Raw genomic sequence first — 16,886 nt, 5'->3', positions numbered from 1 at the left:
AATTATCACTTCCTATTTGGATTTATTCTCAGGTTTTTGCCTGCCACATGAGTTCTGTTATACTCACAGATATCATTCAAACAGTTTTAGAAACTTCAGAGTGTTTTATATCCAATAGTAATAATTATATGCATATATTAGCATCTGGGACAGAGTAGGAGGCAGTTCACTATGGGCAATCTATTCATCCAAAAGTGAAAATGCTGCCCCCTATCACAAAGAAGTTTTAATGAGCCCTCAGTATATCTGGCCGTGTTTTTTTTTTAACCCTACTGAGGCCTCAGTATATCGGAGGGTGTTTTGGCCCTACTGAGGCCTCAGTATATCTGGCAATGTGTTTTTGACCACACTGAGGCCCAGTATATCGGAGGGTGTTTGACCCCTTCTGAGCGCCTCAGTATATTGGAGGGTGTTTTTGACCCTACTGAGGCCTCAGTATATCTGGCATTGGTGTGTTTGGCCCTACTGTAGGCCTCATATATTGGCAATGTGTTTTGGCCTACTGAGGCCTCAGTATATCTGGGCATGTGTTTTGGCCCTACTGAGGCCTCAGTAATCTGGCAATGTGTTTTGGCCCTACTCGAGGCCTCAGTATATCTGGCAATGTGTTTTGGCCCTACTGGAGGCCTTCAGTATATCTGGCAATGTGTTTTTTGGCCCGTATGAGGCTCAGTATCTCTGGAAGTATGTTTTGACCCTAAAAGCCCTCAGTTATTTGGGGTGTGTGTTTTGACCCTAATGAGCCTCTGTATATTTGGCTGAGTGTTTGACCCTAATGAGCCACCTGTATTTCTGGGGTGTGTTTTGACCCTAATGGGGCCCTCAGTATATCTGGCTGAGTGTTTTGACCCTAATGAGCCACCTGTATTTCTGGGGTGTGTTTTGACCTTAATTGAGCCCTTAGTATTTCAGGGGTGTGTTTTTGACCCTAATGAAGCCTCATAGTATATTTGGGGGGTGGGTTTGACCCTAATGAGCCCTCAGTGTATCTGGGCGTGTGTTTTTGAACCCTAATGGGCCCTCAGTATATCTGGGCGTGTGTTTTGAACCCTAAATGAGGCCTCAGTATATCTGTCCGTGTGTTTTGACCCTAATGAGCCCTCAGTATATCTGGCAGTGTGTTTTGAGCTCTAATGAGCCCTCAGTATATCTGGCTGAGTGTTTTGACCCTAATGAGCCACCTGTATTTCTGGGGTGTGTTTTGACCCAATGGCCCTCAGTATATCTGGCTGAGTGTTTTGCCCTAATGAGCCACTGTATTTCTGGGGTGTGTTTTGACCCTAATGATCCTCAGTATATTGGTGGCGTGTGTTTCGCCCTAATGAGGCCTCAGTATATACGGCGTGGTGTTTGACCATAATTAGCCTCAGTATATCTGGGTGTGTTTTGGACCCTAAATAACCCTCAAGTAATCGGGGTGTGTTTTCATTTTAATGAGCCCTCAGTATATGGCAGTGTGATTTGAACTAATGAGGCTCAGTATATCTGGCAGTGTGATTTAACTTAATGAGCCCTCAGTATATCTGGCAGGGTGTTTTTATTCTAATGAGCCTTCAGTATATTGGGGTGTGTTTTGACCTTAATGAGCCCTCAGTATATTCTGGGTTGTGTTTTGACCCTAATGAGGCCTCAGTTATCTGTCCTTGTGTGTTTTGACCCTAAAGAGCCCTCAGTATATCTGGAGTGTGTTTTGACTCTAATGAGCCCTCAGTATATATGGGCGTGTGTTTTGAACCTAATGAGCCCTCAGTTATTGGGCGTGTGTTTGACCCTAATGAGTCCTCATATATCTGGGCGTGTGTTTTGACCCTAATGAAGCCCTCAGTATATCTGGGCGTGTGTTTAACCCTAATGAGGCCTCAGTATATCTGGCGTGTGTTTTAACCCTAAATGAGGCCTCAGTATATCTGGGGTGTAATGAGGCCGTCATTATATCTGGCAGTGAGTTTTGACACTAATGAGTCCTCAGTATATCTGGGGTGTGTTTGACCCAGGTAGAGAGCAACATATTGTCCACAAGGCTCTAGTAGTGTTTTGTTGCTTCTCTGGTCCGTTACTCCTGAGGATCTCTGATCTGCTCTCCAGACACACAGGGACGTTCCTCCTATTCTGCTCTATCTCTGCTGATCAAAACACAGAATGGAGCTTTTTATTATCCAGAAAGTGTCTACCTCCACGTTCTCCTCTGGGCCTGTTCTGGCCTGGTCAGCAGGGCTGGAGAGCGAATCAGGGCCTGGTCAGCAGGGCTGGAGAGCGAATCAGGGCCTGGTCAGCAGGGCTGGAGAGCGAATCAGGGCCCTGGTCAGCAGGGCTGGAGACGCGATCAGGGGCCTGGTCAGCAGGGCTGGAGAGCGAATCAGCAAGCAGCTGCCAAGTCCGGGTGTTGCTACTTGTGGAGAGACATGTGAGTCTCAGGCCACAACCTATTCTCAGCCACTCAACCCAGCTATCCAGCCCCCTCCCCCCTCCACAAGAACCATGCAGCCCCTTCCAACCCAGCTATCCAGCCCCCTCCCCCTCCAACCAGCTATCCAGCCCCTCCCCCCTCAACCCAGCTATCCCAGCCCCCTCCCCCCAAACCCGCCTATCCCGCCCCCTCCCCTCCACAAGAACCATGCAAGCCCCCTCCACCCAGCTAACCAGCCCCCTCCCCCTCCACAAGAACGCACGCAGCCCCCTCCCAACCAGCTTATCCAGCCCCTCCCCTCCACAAGAACATGCATGCCCCTCCAACCCAGCTATCCAGCCCCCTCCCCCCTCCACAAGACCCACGCAAGCCCCCTCCAACCCAGCTATCCAGCCCCTCCCCCCTCCAACCCAGCTATCCCCCCTCCCCCTCCACCCGCATCCACCCCCTCCCCCTCCAACCCAGCTATCCAGCCCCTCCCCCCCACAAGAACCATGCAGCCCCTCCAACCCAGCTATCAGCCCCCTCCCCCTCCACAAGAACACGCAGCCCCCTCCAACCCAGCTATCCAGCCCCCTCCCCTCCACAAGAACCACGCAAGCCCCTCCAACCCAGCTATCCAGCCCCTCCCCCCTCCACAAGAACCATGCAGCCCTCCAACCGCCCTATCCAGCCCCTCCCCTCCACAAGAAACCACGCAGCCCCCTCAACCCAGCTATCCAGCCCCCTCCCCCTCCACACGAACCTGCAGCCCCCTCCAACCCAGCTTATCGCAGCCCCCTCCCCTCCACAAGACATGCAGCCCTCCAACCAGCTATCCAGCCCCTCCCCCCTCCACAAGAAACCAGCAGCCCCTCCAACCCAGCTATCCAGCCCCCCCCCTCCCACAAGAACCACGCAGCCCCCTCCACGTCCAGCCCCCTCCCTCACAGCCAGCACCCCCCGCTATCCAGCCTCTTCCCGTGGCGTGTTTGATACCGACCCGTCCCTCTTGGATAGAAAGGCCTGTGACCGTGCCATCCGTCCCATTCAACCCATTGTGTTCCTGAAACCAGGAAGCAGGCAGAGTAAGTCCGCCCACGGTGTCGGGACATTGTTGTAGTGTTTGCTAGTGACTGACTTGTCGCTCCCAGCTGGGCCAAACTACAGGAGGTATTCAGGCGTCTCTCTCTCACTACGGAGATGATTGGATTAAGGCATCTTCAAGAAAGACAACAGACAATCTCTGGATGAAAGAGGCAAGAGACAGCTGCGTTGTAAGCAGAGGTCGGGTGAATAGGCTGCTCCTGACAAAAAGACAAGACAGTGATAAACTTTCCCTCCACGACGTCACTCTCTGCTCACACACACACGAGGCGCAATCCAACAGCAAGTCCAATGGATCGCTACATTGTGTTCAGATTTCAGGCAGCAAAGGGACACTGTAGGTGTTCAGCAACAAAACGCAGAGTATGTGTGGGAACCACGGCCCAAGACTAAATGGAAAATATGGGGCCCGGCGTTGTCCGGGTTAAGGGGTAGAGTTAGGGGTAGGGGTAAGTTAGGGGGTAAGGCCGGGTTAGGGGTAGCCGGGTTAGAGTTAGGGGTAGGGGTAGAGTTAGGGGTAGGCCGGGTTAGGGGTAGGGTTAGGGGTAAGGCCGGTTAGGGGTAGGCCGGGTTAGGGTAGGCCCTAGGGTAGGGTTAGGGGTAGGGGTAGGGGTAGGGGTAGGGTTAGGGGTAGAGTTAGGGGGTAGGGTTTAGGGGTAGGTCCGGGTTAGGGTAGGGGTAGGCCGGGTTAGGGGTAGGGTTAGGGGTAGGGTTAGGGGTAGACCGGGTTAGGGGTAGGCCGGGTTAGGGGTAGGGTTAGGGTAGGCCGGGTTAGAGTTAGGGTTAGGGGTAGGCCGGGTTAGAGTTTAGGTTAGGGGTAGGCCGGGTTAGGGGTAGGTGGGTAGGCCGGGTTAGGGGTAGGGTTAGGGGTAGGCCGGGTTAGGGTTAGGGTTAGGGGTAGGCCGGTTGGGGTAAGGGTTAGGGGTAAGGCGGGTTAGGGGTAGGGTTAGGGTTAGGGTAGGGTTAGGGGTAGGCCGGGTTAGAGTTAGGGTAGGGGTAGGCCGGGTTAGGGGTTAGGCCGGGTTAGGGTTGGGTTAGGGGTAGGCCGGGTTAAGTTTGGTTAGGGGTAGGCCGGTTAGGGTAGGGTTTTAGGGGTAGGCCGGGTTAGAGTTAGGGTTAGGGGTAGGCCGGTTAGGGGTAGGGTTAGGGTTAGGCCGGGTTAGGGGGTAAGGGGGTTAGGGTTCGGGGGTAGGGTTAAGGGGTAGGGTTAGGGGTAGGCCGGGTTAGAGTTAGGGTTAGGGGTAGGCCGGGTTAGAGAGTTAGGGTTAGGGGTAGGACCGGGTTAGGGTAGGGTTAGGGGTAGGCCGGGTTAGGGGTAGGGGTTAGGGGTGGCCCGGGTTAGGGGTAGGCTGGGTTAAAGGGTAGGGTTTAGGGGGTAGGCGGGTTATGGGTAGGGTTAGGGGGTAGCCGGGTTTAGGGTTAGGGTTAGGGTCAGGGGTAAGGGTTAGGGGTACGGGTTACGGGGTAGGCCAGGTTAGGTTAGGTTAAGGGGTATGCCGGGTTAGGGTTAGGGTTAGGGTTAGGCCAGGTTAGGGGTAGGGTTAGGGGTAGGCCGGGTTAGGGGTAGGGTTAGGGTAGGCCCGGGGCTAACACATATTGTGTTAGAATATTGTCACTTTCTGGTTTCCCATATGTCCAATGTTCTTCCTCAAAATAGCAGAAGTTTAGTGCAATTTGGCATAGGCATCTAATGTTTATGTATTCATTATTAAATGTACGTAACTTTTATTTTGTTAATAGGAATGATATAAAGTCAAATTCATTTTAAATCTTTTTAATAACAATATGTCATTTTTTTTCAAGATTTTCTGTGTTTTATCACACGAGCAACATTCAATCAATGATATTAAACTATATTTAACTTTAAATTAATTGGAAAAGGTAATTTCCCATACTGCTCATATTATATTATAATACTTGCTGTCATTAAACTAATATAATTGTTGTACTTATTTAACACCATGGGCTGTTGTTTTTGTGTTGTTGTTTACACTTGTTGCCATTAAATAACAGGCGGTAATATTAGATAACTTTCCTTAGCATTAACAACGACACCTCTACAGTATATCTCTACGCTGTGTTAAATGTATTTGTTTGGAGTGTTAATGGCGTCTCTCTCCGCTGTGGCCCGGGCACTGGGAGGACCAGCTCACAGTGACAGCCTAATTTAGGCTCCTAGCCGCTTTTACTCATTAAACAATCACACTGTACATCCACCGCTAAATGATTTGTTGTTGTATATATTAGGGAAACGTAATATATGGCAGGCTGCAGCTAGCGGCGCTGCAAACCTCAAGGTGCTTCGCTACAAAACCCAGGAACCAGACACCGGCGGGGTTATTTCATATCAACTACAAACCCAGGAACCAGACACACGGGGGTTATTTCATATCAACTACAAAAGGCTCGTGAGAAGACGTGACGTGCGAATGTCGAGTAAAAGATGACATTCCGCGCACCTGCCGTGACTTCCTGGAAGGGCTGTCTTTTGTCCATCTGAATATATCAGCGCATTTAAAACACTGAGGCATGTTGTTTATTTAGCCATTATCTGTTTAATTATATTATATAGTATTTTATATTTCTGCGTTTCGTGTTGCGCCATGACTGGGTTGATTTCCTTTTTTCCTTATAGTAATTTACAAGGGCGACTGAAACTTCATAGCGCGTGATCTTACAGAAGTCATCATCATCCCCAAATGCCGACGTGAATGAACGTACGGATGGAGATCTGAGAGATGGCTGAGCTCTGTGCATGGCTAAACCAAGTTGTTGATAATATAAATAATTGTGTTTTTGCCAGAAGGCACAACAAACACATCTGCCCGTCCTGCCTTCGCCCCCTGTGACCTGGTTAATTTTCTAACAGCCTTTTAACGGCGTAACTGTTTAGCGAACTGCCATCAAAATGTCACAAATTTATGCGCATAAATGTTCCCTCCTTGAGAGAAGTCAACGTTTATGAAAAATAAAGCCACTTTGACCCCGGAATTAACACGGTGGAGACTGCTGGAGTGCGCACTGAGGTGGCCTAGATCTTAATTTGATTAATTCAATTCGGTTAGACCTCCTTTACTCGCCTCGCTCTCTGGAGAAAATACTCAAATAAGTTTTCATTGCGAAATAATCTCTCAACTTTACTAATATAGGACAACACCAATCTTTAGACTTTGTAATGATTAGAAAACAAGTATTTTAAATAGCCTTTGTTAACACTGAATTTAATGTTTGACCCTCACAAGAAACGGGGCAGGGGAAAACTGTTACGGTTTATGGTGTATATAGAACATATGGTTCCAATCTTCTAAGAGTAATTAATATTCTAAACTTTATCTGACCACCACCACAGTTTTTGTGTTCTATCTGACTGTGAGTTGGTTTATTTTATTTGACCTTTATTTAACTAGGAAAGTCAGTTCAGAACAATTCTTATTTACAATGACGGCCTACTACCCGGGCAAACCCTAACCCGGACGACGCTGGGCCAATTGTGCGCCACACTATGGGACTCCCAATCACGGCCGGTTGTGATACAGCCTGGAATCGAACCAATGTGTCTGTAGTGTATGCCACAAACTGAGATGCAGTTTAAACCGCTGCGCCACTCGGGGAGAATAACATGTTGATACATATCATCTTTTGACTTATATTCCAGGCTCACTTTGGTTGCTTATTCGAAGTTGTAAAAAGTTACAAGTTGTCAAGTGTTTCTAGAGTTTAAAAAGAAAACATATTTTGACGAGGTCTATATTATTATCTGTAAATGTACGGAAGCCTATAGAGTCGCTGTGATACAACGATAGACAGGCACCGAGCCAGCCTACACGTTCAGCCTGCCATACCTCCAAAAGGGAGTACAAAAATATATTCGTCTATTGCAAATACTACATTAAAAATATTCAATTAACATTTTTAATAGGAATTTTGCATGCGTTATACCCACTAAATATGTAACATGAAATGTAATTGTTATATAACCAGTTTATGAAGGCTATTATTTGTTTAAATTTGTTTAATAATAGTTTGTTTTAATTGGAATGAAACCTGTTAATATTATCGTCTTATTAATGTAGGTCTAAGATATCTTCTCATGCTGATATGAAGTCTGATCGTTGTGGATCCACATGTCACCGTTCATTCCAATAACCAAAACAATGTTACACTTCAAATGACATCACCATAATCCTTGCGATTGTTCCTCGTCATGAAGCTATTATAAACGATTCAATAGAATGAGTTTACTCCATCACAATAGCCATCCCTATAACTTTTCCGATCACATGTAGCTGGCCGGACCCCAACACAGTTAGTAACCCGCTACATCGTCACCTGACCGCTAACCTCTCACTATTAATAATATATTACCGAATCGACTTCTCTTTCTGACAGATTAGATTTGAACCATTTGATTTTGTTTGGGCAGGGCGTTCCCACATTATTACTTAATGATGCTCCCAGCTGCTTCTGTCCATTTCCCGGCACCAGTAACCATCTGTCCGGTTATTAGCACCTCAATGCGTCGACGCTCCCTCCCATTTTAAAAAGCAGTGCTTATCCGCTGCTTTACCCGCTCGGCCCTCTCTCTAACAGGGACGAGCTGCAAGCGGGTCCTCTCAGCTGCTAATGATTACATTGGAATGAAACGTCTTTGCGTTAGTTATGATAAGCCGTTTACCCTGATTGATGTGTGGTAGTAATAATAATAATATATACAATAATAACAATAATAATAGTCATAATAATAATACTGATAATAATCCTCTAGGTTGAACCAAATTAATTCTGGTATTGTTTAATAATATTGTGCAACAGAGAGCGTCCCCTGTTCTCTAATATGTCACAGTGGCAGAGCTGTTTGATCCAGAAAATACAAAAACAAAAGATGTATATTCTTTGATTTCCTCGATAATTTCATTTAGTTTATTAGACAAAATATACGATCTGAACAAATGTCGTCACGCGCTATTTACACATGTAAATCACTGTATGTACAGAACAGAAGACCCAACAGAAGAAAGACAAAAGGAAAAGCCTACCAAACGTCCCAGGGTAAAGAGCAGGGAATAACAGGCGCATTATTTACAACAATAGACGAGATCCTGCCACAGGAGTTTATATCAAATTAGCCATTTGCTCTGAATGCTACGGTGAATTAAGTTATTTCTCATTGTCCTTTTCTGAGTGCGTAAAGTCTTTTTTTCCCCAGGGCAGAATGTGTTGATCAAGCCGAGGAGAGGGCAGTTAGAACCAGCTGCGAGGCTTCTTGCTGAGTCCTGGGGCTGAAAGAACACAGAGGAGGATGAAGATAAACAATGAAAAGAGAGAACCCTTTTTCTATACATAGAAGATGATTTTCAAGTAGCCACTGGGTCAACATACAGAACATGCATCTAGGATGCTATATCTCTTCAAGTGTTCCTGTCGAGCATTTCACCTATATCAGGAACTTGTATTTAAGCATATCATTTATGACACGAATGGTTCCACGTGGTGGTAATATACATGCCAAGCACACACACAAACAGGCCGTCATATGAGGATAGTACTGCCAGCAGCGGCCTAGCGCTCATAGTGAGAGTCATATGAGGATAGTCTGCCAGCAGCGGCCTAGCGCTCATAGTGAGAGTCATATGAGGATAGTACTGCCAGCAGCGGCCTAGCGCTCATAGTGAGAGTCATGAGGATAGTACTGCCAGCAGCGGCTAGCGCTCATAGTGAGAAGAAAGATGGCGTCTGTGTAAATGTTAGCACTCCAGACGGGGAGAAGTCTTCTACTAGAACGCTCCCCAGGGCCGGGCTGCTCCCCGGGGTCTTTAGGGAAGCCGAGCCCCAGACAGGTCCCGTTTTACGGGGGACTTGATAAGTAGTCAGCCTCCAGAGGGAGGGAATTAGGGGAGAGGGGGGGTCTGGAGCCGAAACCCCGTGTCACCCGGAGAAGAACAACTATTTTTTTTAGAAGCCAGACCAATCTCTCACATCTGTCCACCAAGAAACCAGTCCCTATACCCACCAAGAGCCACAACACACCGCAGAATGACACCATTTTGGACSAAACCATTTCATATTACAATATTAGAATWTCAGTCTTACTGACTTATGACACCATTTTGGACGAAACCATTTAATATTACAATATTARAATATCAGTCTTACTGCTATACTTTAGCCCAGATGCATTTAGCCAACCAATCAAACAGCGTCTTACCCATCATGAAGGGGTCTGAATGAGGACTTCAGAAGTTGCGTTGGAGGAGAGGCACTTCTTACAACGTTTTCACGGTCTGAAATAAAAAGATTCAACTCATTACAAAATAACCTAAATATATATTTTAATTAAATACTTGAGTGATAACATAATGCTTCTATGTCATTATTATTATTATGATAAATATTATAACAAATACTAGTGTGTGTGTGTGTGTGTGTGTGTGTGTGTGTGTGTGTGTGTGTGTGTGTGAGTAGAAACTTTAGTCGTTTAAAAAAGCCCTTTCTGACAAAATACAATTGATAAGCTATGCATTTTGTATTAACTGTAATTTCTATGATTTTTGCTTACCAAATATAATAGTAAATAAAGCATTGCGCAATACGATTCTGACTGGTGCATACCTATGTGCTTGGGGCTGAGTTGTGGCGAGGCTCCAGGCGACACCAACACCGAGGCCTGCTGCTGCTGCAGCTGCTGGGTCTGTAAGTGGAGGTTATGATGATGGTGCTGGTGCTGATTAACTCCTAGAAACGACCGGACATTCAGCAGAGAGTTCTGCCCCAGAAAAGCTCCGTTGGTCCAGTTATGGAACTTGCCTATCTGACAGGTGTATAGTCCGTGAGAGGGGAGGAAAGCTGGGTGCTGCATCTGAGGCGGGGTGTGACCGGTAGGGCCGGACGGAGAGGTGGACTTGACAGAACTATCAGGACTGGTAGCCGTCTCAGCTAACGACCAGATCTTAGGCTTATTGTTCACTGGGAGCTGAAAAGTTCCCTGTCTGTCCGGGGACACAACTCCGGTGTTGCTGTCAGAAAGGTCATTCCCGGAGGAAATGGAGTTCTTACATTTGTCGAAGGCCTCGTGCTGCAGGGCGAAGGCCCGCCGTTTCTCCAGACTCTCCAGTTCTCGGTGTCGCTCTCTGCCCTCCGGTTTATCATCGTCATCCTCATTGCTCTGATCTCCATCGTTGTCGTCAATCTTGTCTATATCGATGCTCTCTAGATCGATCTCCTCCTCGTCATCGTTCTTCTCCGCGTCTCCCTCATTGTCCGACCCGAAGATGTTTCCATCCTCGTCCTCTTTACTCCTGGCTCCCCACGTCACCTTGTTCTCYTTCTTCAGYCTCCTCCTGGCGTTGGCGAACCAGGTGGAMACCTGCGTCAGGGTCATCTTAGTAATGATGGCCAACATGATCTTCTCTCCCTTGGTGGGGTAGGGGTTCTTCCTGTGCTCATTGAGCCAGGCCTTCAGCGTGCTGGTACTCTCCCGGGTGGCGTTCTTGGGCCTGGCCGGATCCCCGTACTGGAACTGGCCGTATGGGTAGAAAGCTGGCGAGGTGTGGGCCGCGAAGCTGCCAGGATGGACGCCAGGACTGTCCTTCAGCTCGTACTGGGAGCTCTGGGAGGATCAACAACGCCACAGGTTGGTTAATATGTTGCTTAGAAACACGTGAATTTCTATAAATGCCTAATACCGCGCATACATTTCGACATGAATAGCGTTTCAAAATGGGCCTATCGCTTGGATATCCCTGTAACTATTTTATGCCACTCTTGTATGTTACTTACAGTTTGGGATAACTGTGGACAATGTCCTTCAATAACGTCCAAAAGTTCAGAAAACTAATAATACTCGTAACCTATGTATTATATTAAGCCTTTATATTTAAGAGTATAGATATACACACACATATATTCATTTATGTTTTCGCGTTTTAATTACTGAGGTGAGTAGAACTACTTTTAATGCGTTAATGCGTTTGACCGAAATGGTGTCAGTCGACACTGCGGCCTAGTCGGTTTCTATTGTTATTTAAGAAATACTATTTCTGTATCAAATGCAGATGGAAGTAAGTATTGGAATTCTTAAAAGACGTGTATTTTGAAGGACAGTATAAAATGTCAATGTCATCGTGGATGTAATAATTTATTTGATGCAAAAGGATCGACTGTGACGTCTGTCAGAGAAGGCTATTCACGCTGCATTCTGGTAACCGGCTGCTATCGTGATGAACTGCATTATTATGTAAAGTATCTGTAAATTGTTATTTTTCCATGTCAGGCTATAAACTTTAAAAACAAATATTTCATAAATACGTACGTCTTATCCTCAAATAATTTCCCTCAAAATGAATACAAAAAAGTAGAACTATGTTGCGAGACAAAATTATAAATATAATGTCTAGGTCATTGTGGGCCTGGAATATGTTTGACGTACTGGTTTAGTTTATATAGTACTATTTTATCCTAAAAGTTAAATGATTTGTGTGCGTGCCAAATTCATGCAAAGGCCTTTGTTGTTTCGATTCACCAAAACGAATAGCTGTCTTTAGTGATATTTCAGAAGATTCACCAAAACGAATAGCTGTCTTTAGTGATATTTCAGACGCCGACGACCAACGCTATAATAATTAAAGTCAACTAAACGATATAATTTGTGTCATAAGCACCATTATCTCGACTAAACGCTCTTTTATACTAAATCACTTCTCCCTCAAACGAAATGTCACACCGTTTTTTGGCTCATCTATATGGAACAACATGTCTTTGAATGCAGCTGGAACAAACTCCCACTTCAAACGACTAATACACTTCCAGAGTAGGTTACGAATAATGAATATACTCCAATATTTAAGACGTGTAGATAAAAGTCATAGATTCGTTGTTATTTCTTATCAACAAACTTTCGGAGAGCGCGAGTATGTGCAACTTGCAAAGCAACCGCAGATTGAATAGTTCTCAGCCGTCTTTTCACGGTGCCTTTTCCAGGCAAAATAAGTGAAACACTTGACGTAAAGCAACCATACAGACCACTACAATACAACAGCAGAAGTATAAAATAGCCCTTACCATTTGAGAGAAAAGAGCCAAGTCTGCGCGCTGTAAGGCAGGAACGCGCTGTAGTTGTGTGCAGTGTAGGGTTTGCGTACATGCCCAACACCGAGGTGACTGCAGCGGCAGCAGCCGACTGGTTCCCGCTATGTCAGAGCTCCCCCCGGGACGACGGAGTCAGGACCCCCGGCCGATCCCGCCGTACACCGCTTGGGAGCACTTAAGTACTGAGGGTAGCCCAACTGGGGGAAAGACATCCTCTGCGCCGAGTCGTATGCCAAAACACGTCGGAACACGAGACCGAAGCGTAAAGAAGTCAAAGAGAAAGTGACCAGGAAGCACAGCAGCAATAGATCACAATGGTTCTTCTGCTATTCTTTAAATCTCAGCTGCTCTCTTTCGCTGCAAGACCGTTGGATGTGATCACATCAACAATTGAGCTCCAACTGATGTGCCTGCCCCCAGGTCTCAGCCTGATCTCTCAGATACAATTTGAAGTTTATGCTTTGATTGGCATCCCACTTGAGCTGCAAGCTCCTCCTCACCGGCCGCATGTGGCTAGAGCATTGGCTGGGCCGCTGTCCCAGTGTTGGGATACTGTATGTTAAATGTTTTAGCATTACAGTCCATTCACTGAAGCTTTGATTGTTGTATGACAACCTGTCTACACGATTTACAGCTGTCCAACATAGTGGGGATAAAGCACAAGGAGCAGGACTTCATGAATACGTGCAACTGTCATTAACACAGAACAGTACAGCGGGGAAATGGTGGACTTGTTTGTAGGACTTATCAGGACATTTACTCTCTCATTTAGACATTTTACAAAGTATGTCTATAGGATTTTGGGAGTATGCAAATTATTGAGTTTATTTTATTTTCTATTTTGTATTTATAATATTTTATTATTCTGTCCATCTTCGAATTGATGAACGTGGCAAATGAAATGAGACATAGCGGGGATGTAGTTGATCAACTACAACAAACCTAAAATCATAAGTTGATTGAAATAACAGGTACAATTCCTTAAGGCGTTATGATAGTGTGTCATGTTATGGTATTATATATTATATCGCTTTGGGAAGGATGAAGAACAGAAACTTAGTTAGGCTGTAGCGAAGTGTATTGACACATAGTGTCTCTTTACGCAAGCTTGTCAATTGTGTCACTAATTGAAACTCAGCTCTGCTGGTGCTTATTGAAAATGCTTAACCTTCATTCTGTTTTTAGCCACCCCACCCCCTTCACTTTCTGCGTGTGTGTGTGTGTGTGCTTTGTCTGCGTGTGTGTGGGTGTCGATGGGGATCTGAGTGTTTTTCTATCAGACCAACTTAAAGCAGATAGTAGTGTTTTAGTATGTTGTTTAACAGATAGGTAGTTTGTGTACAGATAGGTAGTTGTTTGAAAAGATAGGTAGTTGTTTGTAACAGATAGGTAGTTGTTTGTAACAGATAGTTTAATTGTTTGTAACAGATAGGTAGTTGTTTGTAACAGATAGGTAGTTGTTTGTAACAGATAGGTAGTTGTTTGTAACAGATAGGTAGTTGTATTTGTAACAGATAGGTAGTTGTCTGTAACAGATAGGTAGTTGTTTGTAACAGATAGGTAGTTTGTTTGTAACAGATAGTAGTTGTTTGTAACAGATAGGTAGTTGTTTGTAACAGATAGGTAGTTGTTTGTAACAGATAAGGTAGTTGTTTGTAACAGATATGTAGTTGTTTGTAACAAATAGATAGTTGTCTGTAACAGATAGGTAGTTGTTTGTAACAGATAGGTAGTTGTTTGTAACAGATAGGTAGTTGTTTGTAAAGATAGGTAGTTGTTTGTAACAGATATGTAGTTGTTTGTAACAGAATAGTTTGTTTGTAACAGATAGGTAGTTGTTTGTAACAGATAGGTAGTTGTTTGTACAGATAGGTAGTTGTTTGTAACAGATAGGTAATTGTTTGTAACAGATAGGTAGTTGTTTTGAAACAGATAGGTAGTTGTTTGTAAACAGAATAGGTAGTTGTTTGTAACAGATAGGTAGTTGTTTGTAACAGAGAGGTGGTTTTTGTCCCAAGATGCATCCCATTTACTTATTATTCAGTGGAACCCAAAAACCACAAGAAACTGAAACAAACTGTACCACTACTAACAGTTGACGTTGGGCATTTTAAATGGCATAAGTTTCACCAGGCTAGTAAGACAATGCATTCATATACATGTTAGAATATCTTCAAATTCTGTAAACAAAGTTTTAACAAAGTTTTTAATGCACTTGGACACCCCTTTAGAGGACACTATCAAGTCAAACGGCACTTTGAGTCCCTGTCAGTAGCTATGTTTCCATAAACTTGTCCAGTGCATTTGTGTCGATATTTAGAAAGTTCGCATAGAAAATAGATGCGACAATTTCCTGATAGGGTGCGTTTCCATGTAACTATTTTGTGTCGATAAAAAACGTCTGGCCATAATGACGTCACACCTAAAAACAAATACTTTTTTTGCAGAAACCTACAGTGTTGAATATACAGTTTGTGGCTGAAGTGTTTACATTACCGTTTAGGCAAATTGCGCACTGCTAAATTGTCGACAGCCTGTAATGCCTTCTCACCTATCTGTTTAACGTCTCAGAACGCGAAAGCCAGCATAATTAGAAGAATGCAGTAATGTACTAAATATGCCATATATTCTAATAATTCTCATGTGCCAATGTATCGCCACCGTCCGCGCCATGATGAAACTTACACTCCTGAAGATGTTTATATCATTGGATGGTGAAACTTCGCCCAGGTGAAACTTGCCAGCCAACCAGAAAAGCAAGACGACGCTGTTCAGGCATTCTTGAAAGTCAGCTCAATCATTTTCCTGCAAATAAACATTATTTTTTATAATTMAATAAAAAATATTTTGCAAGCAGTAGACATTTAGAATTAAATGCGTAGTGGAGCTTTATAGTTATGCGGTGACATCACGCGCCCCGCGTATCTTAAAAAAGATTCCGCAATCATAATTTATTCGACAAACACCGTTTCCGTCATCAATAGTCACAAAAAGGGAAAGTTCTTCAAAATAAAAATCCACCCCTGTTTAACGGATGCAAACGTTGTCGATCTTTAGAAAATGTATCCTATATCTGCAGTTACCATTACACATGTCACAATATTTGTTGTTTTTGGGACATTGCGTTTGTCGCATAAACCTGGGTCAATGTAAACCTACTGATCAATAGGGTCTATAGTAGAACTAAAGAGAAAGCCGAATTCTCACTCATATCACAAACATCTTTTTTTTTTTGTGTACACAGATAAATCCTTTTTTTTTGTAGCTACAAAACTAGGCCTAAATAAGCGCTAGAACAAGTAGCTTTGGCTGTTTAAATCAAAACACTCAAATACAAAACAATATATCGCTTTCAATCTCGGACTCCAATAAATATGTGTTGGCCTGCTGATACCGCTAGACGGGCCGTTGTCGTTCCACCTGCAGAGGAGGACACTTCTGTCGCCCGACCACTTCCAGAACACCACGTGGACTCACCTATGTGGGGTCGCTGTTACTCGGGTTGAAACCAACCAGCTCGTCTTCGTGGTGCTTGAAAGGCTTGTGTAGATTGAATACTTGGGGACTGAGCCGGAGTCAGCGATATGATCTGCTCCAGATGGCTCAGAGTGGATATTGCTGCGCGATGATCAGTCTGGGATATCTGAGGGCACTGATGGTAATCAGCGGAACACATCAGAAATAGGACGGACGGTGATTGTGATAACCTGCTGGAAATGTGCTGGCGAGAGATGGAGCAGATTGCACCCGGGAAATATCTCCTGATACCGTTGAAAAAAAACATTTTAAAATGAAATATATAGTGGGTGAGAATCACTCAAAATAATACAGAACAATTACAATACAAATAGTAAAATCAGTAGCAGCATAAGACGGTGATAATAATATAATAATAATAAAATACTAATTTATTTTTTTATTTTATTAGGCAATACATTTAACCATTGAACATGATCTAAAACGTTATCTTCACTTATGCGTTTCAGAGGTATGTTTTAAATGAGATATTCTCCTTAACCTGTAAAATGTTGTATGAGAATGTCTATAACATATCTGCATGTAGCATTACCATGGAAAGTGTATTTAACCTGCTGGAAATGGGACTCCTGGCAAACAATGGCACGTGGTCAGGGCAAAATAAAGCGTGTTCTCCGTTAACTGATTTATTAGCCTTGTTAAAGTCTCATTACCACTTCGCCCGCGCGCGTCACACCGGGAGAATAGTAGTTTAACACGTTCAGGCGGAAACTGTTTGCCCTTAATGCTAAAAGCAGCAGCTTCTCTTTACCAAGTCATAATACATGTTTCA

General features: G+C 44.5%; 1 protein-coding gene across 1 annotated transcript; it reads right to left on the bottom strand.

The window, feature by feature from the left end:
* Window positions 1-8,255: 8,255 nt before the first annotated feature.
* Window positions 8,256-13,022, bottom strand: irx1a (iroquois homeobox 1a). The gene is given in 7 exon segments (XM_024145158.2): window positions 8,256-8,772; window positions 9,699-9,774; window positions 10,103-11,099; window positions 12,551-12,579; window positions 12,582-12,624; window positions 12,627-12,729; window positions 12,731-13,022. Coding segments are annotated over 7 exon segments (1,365 nt in total). The 5' UTR covers window positions 12,790-13,022; the 3' UTR covers window positions 8,256-8,714.
* Between the last annotated feature and the right edge of the window lie 3,864 nt (window positions 13,023-16,886).

This window comes from Salvelinus sp. IW2-2015, unplaced genomic scaffold (assembly GCF_002910315.2).
Source record: "Salvelinus sp. IW2-2015 unplaced genomic scaffold, ASM291031v2 Un_scaffold6967, whole genome shotgun sequence".
Lineage (NCBI taxonomy): Eukaryota > Metazoa > Chordata > Actinopteri > Salmoniformes > Salmonidae > Salvelinus > Salvelinus sp. IW2-2015.
This window is presented reverse-complemented; position numbering and strand designations above follow the sequence as displayed.